The sequence below is a fragment of the Bactrocera oleae genome, chromosome 6 (genome assembly GCF_042242935.1).
Source record: "Bactrocera oleae isolate idBacOlea1 chromosome 6, idBacOlea1, whole genome shotgun sequence".
NCBI classification, from domain to species: Eukaryota; Metazoa; Arthropoda; class Insecta; order Diptera; family Tephritidae; genus Bactrocera; species Bactrocera oleae.
The window spans coordinates 34,926,143-34,941,422 of NC_091540.1; the positions used below are offsets into that span (position 1 = coordinate 34,926,143).

The window sequence follows — 15,280 nt, forward strand, 5'->3', positions numbered from 1 at the left end:
GTCAGATATTTGAAGAACTAAGAATAATTTTGGAAGGTTTGTGTGAAGTTGAAGAGAAAGTGGCATTGAGCTTTTAGTTAAACGTTGCAAAGGCTATAAATAATCTTTTGCTGAACAGGTTTAATTTTTAGTATAAGGAGAGGAAGAGAGAAAAAGAGAAGGTTATTATTTTACAGTTATGAGTATTTTCCACGGTAACAAAGTTTCGTTTAACATTTCGAAGAAATAATTACGCTTTAAATTTAGTTTTTTGTTTAATAGATCAGACTCTCGGTGGAACTACTACGAGTTGCAAATTATTAAATTACAAATAAAGGTAATAAAGTAGAATTTGTATAAAACTCCTTCAGGTCTTAAGTATAAGTTACTAAATTTTTTCTTCCTTCTGCTCTTTACATTTTGTGTGTGTGTAAGTGTGCAATGTGTGTGTATTCTTTTCTAATTTACTAACGAACTTAAACTGAGAAACCATCCCCTGTGGGATCCAAGATCCATGGATAGTTGTTGGGGCACTCCATACAGGTGAAGAGACGCAGAGTCTCACCAGGCAGCTCTCTCGTCGTCAGTGGACACGCGTTGGGCAACGAACAGTAGGGTTGACCCTTAACATCACACTTCTCTTTCCATTCCTGGAAATCACGTAGTGAATTGAGTTCAGTTGGATTCTGCATCCATTGGATAACTTGCAGATTGGTAACGAAGAACACGTCATTACGTGTCAGCATCTCTTCGATGAATTTGATAAGCTCATCACGGTACTCCTTCTTAGACTTAAGCCACGAAGCATGGAAGTGTAGACCTAATGGAGCACGGTTGCTATTGTAGTGACGGTTGAAATTGTGACGCAATAGACGTGCGAATTGATCGCCGGAGGCGACGTTTGAGCATGAGTCCACCATATGACAACCGGGCAGCGACTCGTCGAAGGTTGGGTCATCACGACGATCCAATTCATTCATGACCATTTCCCACACTGGGTGGCTACGTGATGGACAGTTATGTGCATTACCGTTACATTTGTGTGGCATGCGGAAGTAGAGTGTGTAAGGCCAGATGGGCACACGTCCCAACGAGGCGGTGATTGAGGCATCATACACGAAGAATTGATCAGCCATCATTTCGAACTGTTTGTTGCCACCGACACGCAAGTAAGGAGCACGCATACCAATAATCGAACCATCAGTAATATTCGCAAAACGTTCGATAATCAAACGAGCACCAGCCATTTCGGCGAGCCAATCATCGTACGAACCGCTGCTCCAGTAGTTTGGATCATCTTTGTGTGTCAGCGAAAAGACTGAGATCTCGTGACCGCGACGGTGCAAATCTTGCACAGCCGAATAATTGGTATATTTGTGTGAAACGAAGAAGGTACCCTTGATTGAGCAGCCATTGGGATTCTGACGTTGACCATTGAAGATGTCTTCGTACAAATCGATATTATCCACATTGACAGCACCGTTAAAGGTGATAGTAATCATCTGTGGCACCTGTGTGGGCTCTATGGCGCCGGGTATGCGCGTACCATCAGCCGAGCAGAAACAATCGGGCAGGGCGCACTGTGTGGGATCGCACTCGGGTGCGCGATTTGGATCGTCATCAACGGCTGTGCCGAGAAAATAAAAGCAATATTTGTTTAAAGCCTCCTTTGAAGTAATGTGTGGTCGAAAATACAAGGTGTCGCTACTTACAACAGGCATTCTCGTCGGACTCATCCTTGCAATCAGGTTTACCGTTACAGAACAGCTCCTTGTCGAGACACTCACCATCACCGCAGGATAGTTTACCCTCTGGGCAGATGGGCTCATCAGTCTTCAATATGGGTTTAACCTTACGCGGCTCTAATTCGTGAAAAATAAGCAAAAGGAACGTGTTAATTGATGAAATTGATATAATAATGATCTAAAATTCATTTAAGTTTCAGTTAGTAGATAATTGAAAAATTACATACAAAAGTGTGCATAGAAAATGGTAAAGTTTGTGTGGTGTGGTTAATAAAGAACAAAAATGTGTAATCCGAATTGATTGTTAGTCATTTATGTGCAACAACACCAAAACCAAAGTTCCAAAATTTTAACAGAAACCTCCATTTTTAAGCTAAAGAACTTTTTTCGCATTTTCCAATTAAATTCGGACATGTGAATTAGCTGCGGCGGTAGGCGTGATTTTCAGTATCCGGTTTTCATTATGCCATTTTATATCGACTGTAAATGTTATATTGTAGTTTTTATTTACCGTTTTTGAAATATATATTAATTAATAGAAAATAAATGCAACAACAATAACACCGCTGTGAAAATGGCATAATGTAAACGTCGCTTTATGCTTGTCAATAATGCGCCTTTCAACCGCTTAACTGCAATCTTTCAAAACTAACGCTACGCACATAACTTTGTGTAGAGTGATGGCAAGAAATTACGTCTATTTTATTTACATTTGTTGTAGTTAGCAAAAAAGAAAAAATGGCGCATATTGCTTTGTGTATTGGAATTTAAGACACTTACTCTCTTTTTCATCGCAGTTAGTTACTTTTGCTTTCCAGTCACAGGTTTGTTTTAAAATATCGAAGGCCAAGCCGGAGGGGCACTGAATTTCTTTCAAACCCGATTTTGTACATCTAAGGGAACACAAACAGATTGCAAATAGTGTCCATTGTTAAGACTTGGTGTGTTCAATTACTTAGTTTTACCGTTAAAAATAATGTTTGAATTATACTTTTTTTACTAAAGCTTTTTTATAAATATTTTTATTTAGTCCTTGTATAAAACTAAGTGAATAAAATATTACAGGGTACGTGGATAATAAATTTTGTTTTCAAAAAGTACGCAGAACTTTGGTTTTTCGACAGAACTTTTGGTATTTCATTTTGCGTTGTTATATTTTCGAATTTATGCTAAAGTTGAGGAAGAATGTATACAAAAAGTTCTCGTACACTTACGGAAAATAAAGAAAACAAAGATTTGGTTAGTTACATGTAAGAAGAAACAACGAAAAACGATCGCAAACGAAAATTAAATACAAAAACATAGTAAACAAGACAGCCAACATGAAATTATAAATAATACGAGCATACGCTGTCAGTTGTGACAGCTGCACTGACAGTTAGGAGTGAGCCAGAGAGCGACTAAAATCACCAGTTTGAAATTAGCAACAAAGAGAAGTAGCGCTTGCCACTAAGTTAACCAACATCGGATTGTAAAAAATTTATATTTTTTTTCAAAATAAAAATATGAAATTTTTCATAACTCGACATTATTTGCTTTAATGGCAAAGCTGCTGTTATAAAGGGTGTCCGAGCACATAGTATGATGTTTTGAAATGGAAAAAGTTCATATTTAACAGTTACAATGTATGTACATATGTATATAAGTAGGTGAATAGAAATTTGTTTTTATTTTGAATGCCAATATGTTGTGGTATTTAGCAATAAATGGTTTTGCACATTTCTCATTTTCGTTCGTGCAGTGTTTGCTAGTAGTATATATGGAAATTGAGGGCAACGATTTATTTTTTATTTTTTCTTTTTTCTTTAATACCCAACAGAAACAACAAAAACAAACAGAACAACAACAACGTCACTAAACTTTTCAGGGCAGACCATAAACGGTCGACTTACTCTCAATTTGATCACAATTTTTGACATTCGATTTCCAATCGCACGTTTGTCGCGTGATATCGAACGCCAGGCCGCCGGCGCATTTTATGTTGGCTAGGCGCGTATTGCCGTTTTCACCGGCATTGTCACATCTTCAATTTGCAAAGAAAATGTTGGCATTAATACGGTATTAAAACACTTAGCATAAACTACTTGTATATTTCAAATGTCAAAATTTTTCGTAAATTTTTTGAAAATTTCTCGACCGCTAATTAGGACTTTTATTTTTTATTAAAATAATTTTCGATGCATTAAATGTTTGTAACATACCTGTAAACTTCACGACAATCGCCGTCGGTATCAAGACGGAAGTACTCGTCGGCGGGTCTGTCGGCACACACCTCTTCAACATCGACGCCTTCGAGCTTGTCTCTGGAATCTTGACATGTTGCTAAATGGTGTAACAAAAGGAGAATTATTAGCATACTTCAAATTTAATTTGTAATTTAAAAAAAATTGTTTTTTAAGTTAACTTCGAGTTGAGTTTATAAAACGTTTACGCTTCGTATAACAGTAGGCATAATTCGGTTAGCTTCTGTTATGGCTGATTATTCTTATATAAACTATTTTTCACTCTAAATTGCCAAAAGTCTTTTGAAATTCTAGTGATCTATTTATTTCTTCTGTCGAATGAATTTTCTGTGCTCAAGAAAAAAATTTGACATTTTTATTGATGTCAAAAACTACAATTTTTTTCTTAAAATAATTGCTATAGCATTAATGTGGTGTTAATAACTGGAGAAAGTATGGAAATGTTCTAAAAATTCATTCGATTAATATTTAACAAATTCGTTGCACATTTGTCAAACATTTTGGTGTTAATAAAGCTGAAATTTATGAACGATGAATGGATTTCGATATTAATATAAAATAAGTACAGAAATTTGTTTTAGCTATAGCAACCGGCCGGTAACGGAAGTTCTTCAAGGATCGGAAAGGATAGGAGCTTATAACCTATATTTCAATATCAAGTCACCTTTTTAAAAGTATTTTTTATTATTTACCTTCCTTGTTTTTCATAATTCTATTTTTTATTGAGTGAAACTGAAATTTGCTGAAAACTACTTTTCCATAAAAAATTTTGTGCTATTTAATATTTATGCTTAATATAATACATACAAATTATTATATTGATACTTTTTTAATTCCTCAAATGAAATCGTAAGAAGAAATGCTCTTAGCTAGTGCAAACTGGTAACGCTGAGTGTGCATGCTATATACGGAGATAAAAACAAAGGCTGGTAAAGAAAAAATCAAACAGATTAATGCCATGAAACCGGTTACGGCGCGGTTGTTACTGCCACCGCAAAACGCGTATCTATTGATGGTCATAAAAAGTAAAAGTTATGTGGCTGTGGCCGGAGCGCTTAAGCATTGTTGCTGTCATAATGAAAAGTAAAAACTTATGAAAACACAGGAAAATTAACAAACCCGTTTCACAGATTACGAACGGATTGCATAAAAGCGATTATCAAATGAAACGAAAAAATAGCACAAACAGCTTCATTTACAAAACAAACAAACAAAAAAAATATTAATAATAAGAGTTTATAGGTGGAATCAGCTTTGATGTTTACATAAATATTAAATATCCGAGCAAGCGAAATAAGTTAACATATTATGGAGGCAGTGATCAAAATGAGACATAAGCCCCTTGCCTTTAGCGTAACTTATGCAGATTGATTAGAAATTCACAAATAAATAAAAATTTTTTTTTTTTTTTTTAATACATACATATACATATATATAAATGCTTATATGCTTATGAATTCCCTGTGGTGTTGAAATTAACTGGTATTTCATCAATTCTGCTATTACTGGCCTTAATTATATCTAATTTGTAATGCATACGCCGGGCGCTCAACAACTTTGCATAACATTTACATTTTTATAAATACCTGTAATCACTAATTATAATGCTAACATATACCTAAATTTTGTGCAAGAAGTTAACTGGTTGAGGTATTTTATTCTTATGCATTTTTTTTATTTTTCTTTAACATCTTGGAAATTGAAAGCAAATGGATTTTTTATGCAAGTAATTTATATTACTTTTAATTTTTTTTTAAAACACTCATATATACATATATGTATAAATATATTTATATGCACACCACTTAAAGCTTTTTTACTGGTTACCTATATCGATATTTTTATAAAGCCATCATAGAATAATAATATTATACCAAAGTTTTAAAAGGTAAAGATATTTTATAACAATTCGATTTACTTTGAATGAATGATTTGATTAAAATCAATTTAAATAATTCATAATTCAAATATTCATTATTTTAATTTGTATGCCTTCACACTGTAACATAAAATACTTAATGTGGTATAAATCACCCAAAATATGAAATGTGCTCGACCATAAATTAATACAAATGTTGCAAAACATGTTTTTGTGTTCTTTGAATCAAAATATTCGACACATATTTTTTTATTACGACACAGTGTGAAAAATTTTGGAATTATAAATTTTCAAAATTTCAAGGCTCGAAAAAAACACCCTTAAACATTTTCGTCTACGAAGAAAAATATTTCATTGTAAAAATAACTAGCCGACCCTTTACGATTTTTTCTCAGGTTTCCAATGAGTTATACACTGAATTTATTCGACTTTTTTTTATAAACAAAAGCTTTTTTTATTAACAAACATTTTTTTTTCAATTTAGAACTATTTAAACAAAAAAAATACGTGTCCAATGTTTGGCCTCAAGGAACACAAAAACAAAACTTTTTGAATGTAAATTTTGGATGGAATGACCGATAAATTACATACTGATTAGAGTCAACACGATGTGGCTCTGATAAACTAAATGATTCCATGAAGCAATCAAAATATATCATTAATCGAATTGACAGTAGGTAATCGTATTTCACTTATTTTAATGCCCAGAAAAATATTGATTTTAAAAAAATCTTTTAAAAATCATATATTAAGATCAGTTACTTCCATTTTTCGTACAGAAATTGAAAAAAGCACTCAAAACTATTAAAAAACACAAACCATTTCAGCGTGAGCAAATAAAAGTGTTGGGAAATAAAGAAGTTTAACTGTTTAACAAGTTAGCCCATTGCTGTCCATTTCAACACACTCAATCCCTTGCAACTAAACACAGTTGCATTGAATTGCTTGCAACACCCACGAATAACCGTATATTTAAGGTGCAGTAGTTACACGATATGTTTTGTTTTTGTTTTTTATTTGTGCCGCTCAAGTGTCCAAAAGAAAAGGTTTAAAGTGGGACCTCTCATGTGCGGCCGCACCTTCGAATGCTTAGCGGACGAAGTTCTGTGTGCTTGTGTGTGCGTGCATGTGAGTGCAGTAAAATGGTGGTAGAAATGCAAGCAAACTTGTTGGGAACATTGGCATCTTGAAGACACCGCTCGAGACATTGCATGTCTTTAATGATTTATTGATTGTTCGTGAGCTAGTTAGCTCGCCGAAGTGTTTGCTGAAGTGTGTTAACTCGTCTATATTGTTGTTGTTGTTTTTATTGATATTGGCAAATGCTAAATCAATGCGACTTTTGCCATTTCAATTGCAGGCGCTTGGATTCAAGTGTCAGTTGGCAAAAGTGTGTGTGTGGATGCAGACGGGGGGTTTGATTGCGTTTAGCCTTTAGTTGTCAACCTTGATTTTTTCTAAACAAGAATATGATGCACAGCGACATTATAGGAAACCAGTTTGTGGACTATAATTAGTACGATTTTATTTGTTTTTTTCTTCTTCTTGAGTTGCTGATTAAGTACGCCAAATTTTCGATTAAAAGTAATGGTCAGCTTCGATTGCGTCTCTCGTTGTAAGTCAGTTTTTCTTAATTAGGACCGGGTTGGTCTGATCATTAATTTGAATGAAACTCTTTCTGTTAGAAGTAGTAATAGATTTTATAAGCAAAATTTTTGCTAATCATCAGGGTTACCGTCTTTTGCGTCTACAAATCTTCGATACTTGATGATAACACACCGGGAAAACTCATCACACGAGTAGCAAGGTGCCTGATGGGAAAAATGATATGATATGTTCAAGTAACGCGAAAGTAGTCTCGAGGATATATATAGCTGTGAGTACTATTTGTTTTGGGAAATGTTACTCCAACTATTTATTGAAACCCCTTAAAAAAATGGTTAATACTAATGTAAACTACATAGTTTACTATTGGAATGGATACATTTTTTTGTTTTAATTTATCTATATAAAATACAATTCGTAAGTTGTTGTTCATTTTTTTTTTTTTATATTTTCTACAATATTTAAAATAATATTTTAACTTTGAATAAATCTAATTAGAACAAGTAAGGAAGAGCTAAGTTCGGATGTAACCGAACATTTTATACTCTCGCAAAGTCAAATGGTATACTTGTTTGAGATTTCTTTGTGGATTGGCTGATATTTTCGGTAGAAGGTCAATTATAGGCACTGGGGTACACATATTTAGTACTTAGGGGCTTGAACAGTTTTGGTTCGATTTAGACAATTTTTGGTCACAAGGTGGCATACTTTAAACGTATTATTCACGCAAAGTTTTACCCCGATATAATCATTTTGCTTGATATGCATAGTGGAAAGTGAAACAATCAGATGGAATTGAAAATGGTGTTATATGGGAAATAGGCGTGGTTGTAGTCCTATTTCGCCCATTTTCGCACTATAACATAGAAATATGAAAATAACGTTATGTACTGAATTTTGTTGAAATTGGTTAGAGATGTTGTTGGTTGGCAGATCTCAAGATATGGGTTTTCACGTAAAAGTGAGCTGTGCCACGCCCACTGTCTAGTTTTCAACGCGGTTTCATCTCATACCAACCCAGAGATAAGATTTAATGTCTCTGGCGTGTTTAGTGCTTGATTTATCACGCTTTTAGTAGTTTTTAACAGTACCGTTATATGGGGAGTGGGCGGAGTTACCACCCGATTTCAACTATTTTCATACCGTCAATAGAAGTGCTAAAAAATTTGCTTACACTGAATTTGGTTATTATAGAATTAGCGAGGCGGGACCACGCCCACTTAAAAAAAAAAAATTTAACTGCAGATGCCCCTCTCTAATGTGATCTTGTGTACCAAATAACAGTCTTGTATCTTATTGCAGAGCTTAGTTATGGCAATTTATTTGTTTTTGATTAATGGCGTTTTGTGAGCGTGGCAGTGGTCCGATTACGCCCATCTGCAATACCAACCGTCTCACGGTACCAAGAAAGATGTCTCCCAAGTTTCCTAAAGATATCTCAATTTTTACTCAAGTTACAGCTTGCACGGACGGACGGACAGACGGACGGATGGACAGCCAGTCACCCGGATTTCAACTCGTCTCTTCATCCTGATCGTTTATATATACATAACCCTATATCTAACTCGATTAGTTTTAGGTGATACAAAAAACCGTTAGGTGAACAAAACTATTATACTCTGTAGCAACAGGTTGCGAGAGTATAAAAATTTGTAAATATTATTTAAAATTTTTTTTTTTTAGTTATAATAAAGTCAAAAATAAAATTAAAAACAAAAATTATATTAAATACTTGCACAAAGATAATTTTTTCATAATTTAAAAAACAAAAACTGAAAAAAAAATTGGCTAAAATTCCAAAATTTGTATGTTACTATTTTGGAAACGAATAACTGTATGTTTGTCTACGTCTTTAAATCATGTACTTGTACATATTATGTAACTTAGTGGAAATTATAATGCTCAAACAGGCAACGACATCCCTTCCGGTTGAAGTCAAAGATAACAAATATGAAAAATTAGCGATTTCAATATGCACAACATATTTATAAAGATTCCAAAGAACTTAAGCTTTATTTTACTTTTAATAGCATCAAAATACAATAAAAAAAATTGCTCAAACTTTTTCCTTGTCTTCTAAAGCACTTTTTCACTCTTAAAAATTACACTTTTCTTAAAAATATTAAATTTTTTTATAAAACTCAGCAGCGAAACATTTAAAAATATTTTCTAATTATTATTTTTTACTCACCTAGCGCACAGTACAGCAAAAATATAGAGAAAATTGGCAACACACGCGCCATTTTGCGTATGTGCTTCCACTAAAACTAAACTGAAATTAATGGAAAGATACTTTCGTTATTTATACAATTTCAAAAACTGCAGGCAAAGAAAAAAATGTTATTTACTTTGTTTAAATTTGGTTAAGATCTTCAACGGACAGCTCTCGAGGTTTACACTCGATACACAGCCACGCTTACACTAGGTGTTGGCCACTGGCAACAAGTTCTATTTATTAAGATGGCCAAAACGGTGGGGCAGCGTGGTGGATTTCTTGCAGTGTGCAAGCGACTGAGGAAGCACAACAGAAAACTTCATTGTAGAGGGGTAAACGAGAGCATACACTAAACTTCGGGAGAACACACGGGTGAATGAGAGTTACTATAAGAGCTAGAGAGACGAAAAGGTGGCGGATATAAGTAAGATTGTTTAAAAATTGCAGAGTATATTCAGAGATATTGTTTGTTTGCACATTAAATATTATGTTGCTACACTTCTACAGCTCTTAATAACGTTTAAGTCGAAATAGTAAAATTCTATAAGTTATATAATACTTTGAAATTGGTATAATCATTTTGATCTGTATATTGCTATTTAAGTACACATTATTTACCAAATCCTGTTCAGGCGCTCTCAATATGTATTCACCACACCTGCTATACCCCTTATTGAGGAGACAAACTCACACATGCTCACAATTATATCTGTTGATTGCTAAGCTCTTCGCGAAAAAACCCAAAACCCGCCGCAGTTTCTGCCATTATGCCACACTTAATTCTACTTATCGAAATTGTAAACAAGTTTATTGATATTTTTGCAAAATATTACGCAGCGCTTAAAATAGCCAACCTTCCCATATTTACCGTGACTCTGCATCGATCAATGCTGCTATCAACGCTATAAAGAGCGCGCTCTCTCTGGCTCTTGTAAGTGGTTTAAACTTAGTTACCACGCTGTTGGCGGGGAAACATCAAGTCCAATGCGTTTGTGGCTTGCGTTGAAGTCTTTTGTGGAATGTTGTGGAACATAAGTTAACGCGGCACTTTCAAGTCATTGAGTAATTGGTGGTTTTGTAAATTATAATAAAATATAAAAAGAATTGTGAAGAAATGTGGAAAAAAAATACTCTCTGTGCAATTAGTAAATGCCAAAGCAGCAGTTGTCAGGTGAAATGTCAGGGGTGCATAAGTCGACTCGAAATTTACATAATGCCATCTAAAGGGGATATACATATATATATATATATATAAATCATTCGTTATGTCTCTAAAAATTACTAAGTATTCTTTGCACTTACATATATACAGATAATATATACATTTACAACAACACTGTTGGCAATGCTACCCTACGGTCTTTTCTGCGGTTGCTAAACTCGTTGTAGGCGTGAAGTTCTGTTAGTTGTTTTGTTACGTTTTCCTTATTATTTGTCTGCTTTCAAATCATTCGATATGTTTATCGAGTATTCGACACCTTTACTTTTTCCAAGTATGCACTTTTTGTAGTTTCAATGCTTCAAAAACTCGATTAATTCAGCACTTGTTTTTTTTTTTTAGTGGTGCAATGAATCAGTATTACGAAATTTTGTCCAAACTATACACCGGTTTAGAATGAGCGTTTTTTTATAATTAATTTTGAATAGGAAATATAAAAATTTATTCTAAGTATTAATCATTGCTTTTTACACACCACCTGGTGATTTGTGGATACCATGTCAATAGAAATGTTCGTCTTTTGAAGCAAACCAATCAGACACCCAATTTTCGACTTCTGCGTAAGAATCGAAGTGGTGCTCAGCCAATGCGTGTCCCATCGATGAAAGCAAATGATAATCGGAAAGTGCCACGTCTGATGAATACGGCATATGGGGTAACAGCTCCCAGCCAAGTACTTTGATTGTATCCTGAAGCGATTTTGCTCTGTGTGCGGGTGCTTGTCGTGTAACAAAACTACTTTGCCGTGTCTTCTGGCCCATTCTGGTCGTTTTTCGATCAATGCATGGCTCAAATTAATCATTTGTTGTCTGTGGCAATTAGTATTAACATTTTCATCAGGTTTAAGAAGCTCATGATATATCACACCCTTCTGATCCCACCAAACACAGATAATTGCCTTCTTACCAAATCAATATGTTTTTGCAGGCGATGTTGATGGTTGTCCTGGATTAACCCATGATTTTCTTCGTTTAGGATTCTTAAAATAAATCTGTTTTTATCGCCAGTGACAATTCGATGCAAAACTGATTTTCGTTCATGCATTGCCAAAATTTCACATGTGTTTTTTCGGCTTTCCATTTGTCTTTCATTCAATTCAACCACTATTTTAAACCTTCGATTCTTTGGATCCTGCATCGCTTTCAAACGGTCTGAAATTGTTTGTTGTGCAACATTTAACATGGCTGCCATTTGATTTTAACCCAAAGTATCACCTGACTCCAATATTGCTTGCAGTTTGGCGTTTTCAAACTTTTTTGGTAGTCTTCCACGTTGTTCATTTCTCACATCAATATCATTATCTCTGAACCGTTGAAACCATCTTTTGCATGTTGCTTCTGCTAGAGCATCACCATATACCTCGACAAGCATTCGATGCAACTCTGCAGCACTTTTCTTCAAATACAAACAAAAATATTAATGCTTTCCGCAAATCATCGCTTTCCGGTACGAAATTTGACATTTTTAACACAATGAAAAAATATGATGTTTTCCTTTTAATACAAGTGATCATTAATAACCCCATGCTCTTATTACAGATATTATTCTTGCACAACTGAAATGATTTTGATGATCCTTAACATGATAAATTCAGTAGATTATTCGGCTAATCAGTTATCCGTACTAAAAGGTTGACAACGCTACAAGATTTTAGGGTCAGCCGGGTTGACCATCGACCATTTTTTCACAATACTAAAAAAAAAATATTTGAATGGGCAAACAACATAAGAGGGCGGTTCTCGTGTAGTACAGAAGTAGAAAAATTGGAAAAGGGCAATATCGATGATGTGATTTGATTCTGTTTTTGGAAGTGATTTTTCGTAATAAAATCAAAGTCAGTGACACTTCTTCTTTAATGGCGACTTCAAAAATTGATTTACAGTATTGGCATATATACCGCAGGTTGAAGATGGGCGAGATGTCAAGAGACCGCGCTCATCAATCTTATTGAACTTGAAAACTCTGTCGGTGTCGTTTGCTGGCTCCGGATCGTGATACCACTTCACCTCAGTATTGTAATGTTTCTTTGATTATTTTACTAGAATTCATTAGTAGTAATATTATGATGTATATATATGTATATAAATAATAAAGAAATTCGATATATTTCCAGTCATATAAGTCATTCACAGTAATCAAACAAAATGAAAAAGCTCTCAATTAGGATCTTTGGGCTTTTATAACTTATTATGTGGTTTTTTACCATGTTTAGCAGTACACCGTTATTCAAATGGAGCTATTATTTTCATTACATCTTAACAGTTTACATAACTTTTTTATTGAGTGAATCATATTGCTTTAGTTGCAGACTGAGCTGACCTGAATGTAAATTATTGGCAAACACTTCCTTAACACAGTTTTCCAGAAGTAGTCATGCATACTCGTACAAACAAATATATGTATGCATGACTGCTCTGTGGTCTGATAGCTACTTTTGCTGTAAACAATCAATAATGACCGTGAAATTATGATTATACTACTTACTACCCATATTTTTAAATATCCACCCATAAGCATGCGCATAAAGTAAAAATAAAATAATAATTTTTCTTAAATAATAGTATAACTGCTTATCCATTGCTAGATTGTGTTGGGCTGGACCGGGCTGGGCTCATTACCCTGTAATCAAATTGAGCATGCGCGCGTACGCTTTCAAGCTGCGCTGCAAGATCAAAGTGTTGTGGCGTTGATTGTTGTTTCGCATGACTGATGAGAGTGGAGACATTATTTAACAATTTCTTTTACATTATTGTTCCTTCACTCATTCTTTACATACATTTTAATACACATATGTATGTGCTATGTACACATGTACATAGGTTTAGCTTTGACCGTAAATTAAAGAAGAAACTGCTTTTGTTGCGAACGTACCTGCAACGCATCAAAAGCAACATTTTAATGGTATCACCATCGCGATCAGTCTGTAACTGCTGTGAGTTGTTATTTTTCACTCTTGAAAGTCTTCTTGAATACTAAATAATTTTATAAAACATGTTCACTAGTTGTGGTCTTAGTTTTACTGGATGATTTACTGGTGATAAAATCGTAAGATATGTTTTATTGCCATAACATCACATAGAGAAAATACATGGAGTGAATGTATTAACGAGTATACTACGTTCGGATTAAATTATATTCGGGTTCAATAGTTGCCGCATTTGAAAAATTGGCTTCACTTTTAAGTGATTGAAAAATATGTTTTATTTATCATAGGTAGCCGAATCGTATCATGAAGCCTTAAGATTTCACCTCTCCTAAATTTGAGATGCAAATATTGTAATATAGTCCCTAACTGATAAGTGAGGCGTTACCTTAGTAATAAAAGTCTTATAGGCGATACCAATAGCTGACCCTCGACCAAATAACTGAGGTATATTGGTTGAAGCAGACTTGTACCGTAATATTTGAATTATTTTCCCCATTTTGCTTGGGATGTAGAGCAGGTTCGCCACCACGCGGGGCATCCTGGATAACGCCAAATGACCTGCGGCCTTTACGGTATTTTTATTTGACCTTTGCTCGACATGGACATAGCCTTGACTATTAGATGGATTTGGTTGAACCCTGGGCTGGTGGTCGTAGTAAACCATGGCAGACCTCGGTGTACGTTCCCCTCCCGTCATCATTAAGTTAGTATGGTAAGTGTTTGTTGAGACGCCTCCTTCTTTGCGCTGGTCGGCTCTGAACGGACTGCCTCATAAGGGCGTGCGTTAACCTTCGGCTTGGCCTCGTAACTAAGACAACCTTGGGACCATTTAAGCGACTACCTTTCCGGGAGGCGGATAGCGGCTCTGAGTGGGGACCCAATTAATACAAATAAAAATACTAAGCACAAATCGGAAAGCAGGTCGAAACCGGCCTCTGCTACAGTGGACAGTTCCCTGCGGGGACTCTTTCCCCGAGGGGGACGAAATCGTCTCCAGTAAAGGGTGAGGATAAAAATCCAGGAGGTGCTTGGCTTACCGGCGCTAGGGGCGGTAGGGCAAGGGGGTGGGTAGGAGTCTGTCGACTGAAACCTTGGATAGGGCGAAAGTCCGAGACGGAATCGCCAGTACTAGCAAAGGAACCTCTGCTAAGTTCATAGAGGGTACGGGGTCCTCGGCAAACGCTAAGGGCCCTGTGGGGAAGCGCGTGACTGCAGCTAAAAACCTGAAGTCTGATCGTCGGTTGGCTGCCAAGATTTTGGAGCGCTACGGTGGAAAGTAGGTGGATCAGAAATCTGATCAGCATGCTAGCACACTTGAGTGGGTCAAAAGGGTGCTGAGAGACGTGGGCAACGGGAAAGTGGGGCAGAGGGAGCCTTATACCTCGATAAAGCGGCAGAGATCGCCGGAGGGGGAATCCTTCCTCGGCAAAAAGCAGGGGAGATGGAGCCATCTCCCATGACGAGTGGAA

General features: G+C 35.5%; 1 protein-coding gene and 1 long non-coding RNA gene across 4 annotated transcripts; one reads left to right on the forward strand and one right to left on the reverse strand.

Moving 5' to 3' along the window:
* Window positions 1–241: 241 nt before the first annotated feature.
* On the reverse strand, window positions 242–9,954 carry verm (LDLa and CE4_CDA_like_1 domain-containing protein vermiform). 3 transcript variants are annotated; one of them, XM_014238554.3, is made up of 6 exons: window positions 9,800–9,954; window positions 9,643–9,723; window positions 3,926–4,046; window positions 2,505–2,617; window positions 1,692–1,841; window positions 242–1,606 (listed from the first exon to the last, which is right to left on the reverse strand). In XM_014238554.3, exons 2-6 carry the CDS (start codon window positions 9,692–9,694, stop codon window positions 456–458), a joined length of 1,587 nt encoding a protein of 528 aa, XP_014094029.1. In that variant the 5' UTR covers window positions 9,695–9,723; window positions 9,800–9,954; the 3' UTR covers window positions 242–455. The 3 variants fall into 3 exon arrangements, with proteins under 3 accessions (XP_014094029.1, XP_014094028.1, XP_036226667.1); XM_014238553.3 differs by lacking the exon at window positions 2,505–2,617 and adding an exon at window positions 3,617–3,747; XM_036370774.2 differs by lacking the exon at window positions 2,505–2,617 and adding an exon at window positions 3,617–3,747 and having other exon boundaries at window positions 9,643–9,743; window positions 9,800–9,876.
* Window positions 9,955–10,379: 425 nt separating this feature from the next.
* Window positions 10,380–13,006, forward strand: LOC118682340 (uncharacterized). The gene is made up of 2 exons (XR_004978099.2): window positions 10,380–10,837; window positions 12,424–13,006. It is a non-coding gene; the product is annotated as an uncharacterized lncRNA (long non-coding RNA).
* Window positions 13,007–15,280: the final 2,274 nt, after the last annotated feature.

Bases quoted from the DNA above. Each gene is read 5' to 3' on its own strand.
- verm (XM_014238553.3), bottom strand. From the start codon at position 9,694: ATGGCGCGTGTGTTGCCAATTTTCTCTATATTTTTGCTGTACTGTGCG. The intron at 1,842-3,616 runs GTAAGTCGACCG...TTCACGAATTAG, and splicing joins AAATTGTGATCAAATTGAGA to AGCCGCGTAAGGTTAAACCC. The intron at 1,607-1,691 runs GTAAGTAGCGAC...TTCTCGGCACAG, and splicing joins GTCCGACGAGAATGCCTGTT to CCGTTGATGACGATCCAAAT.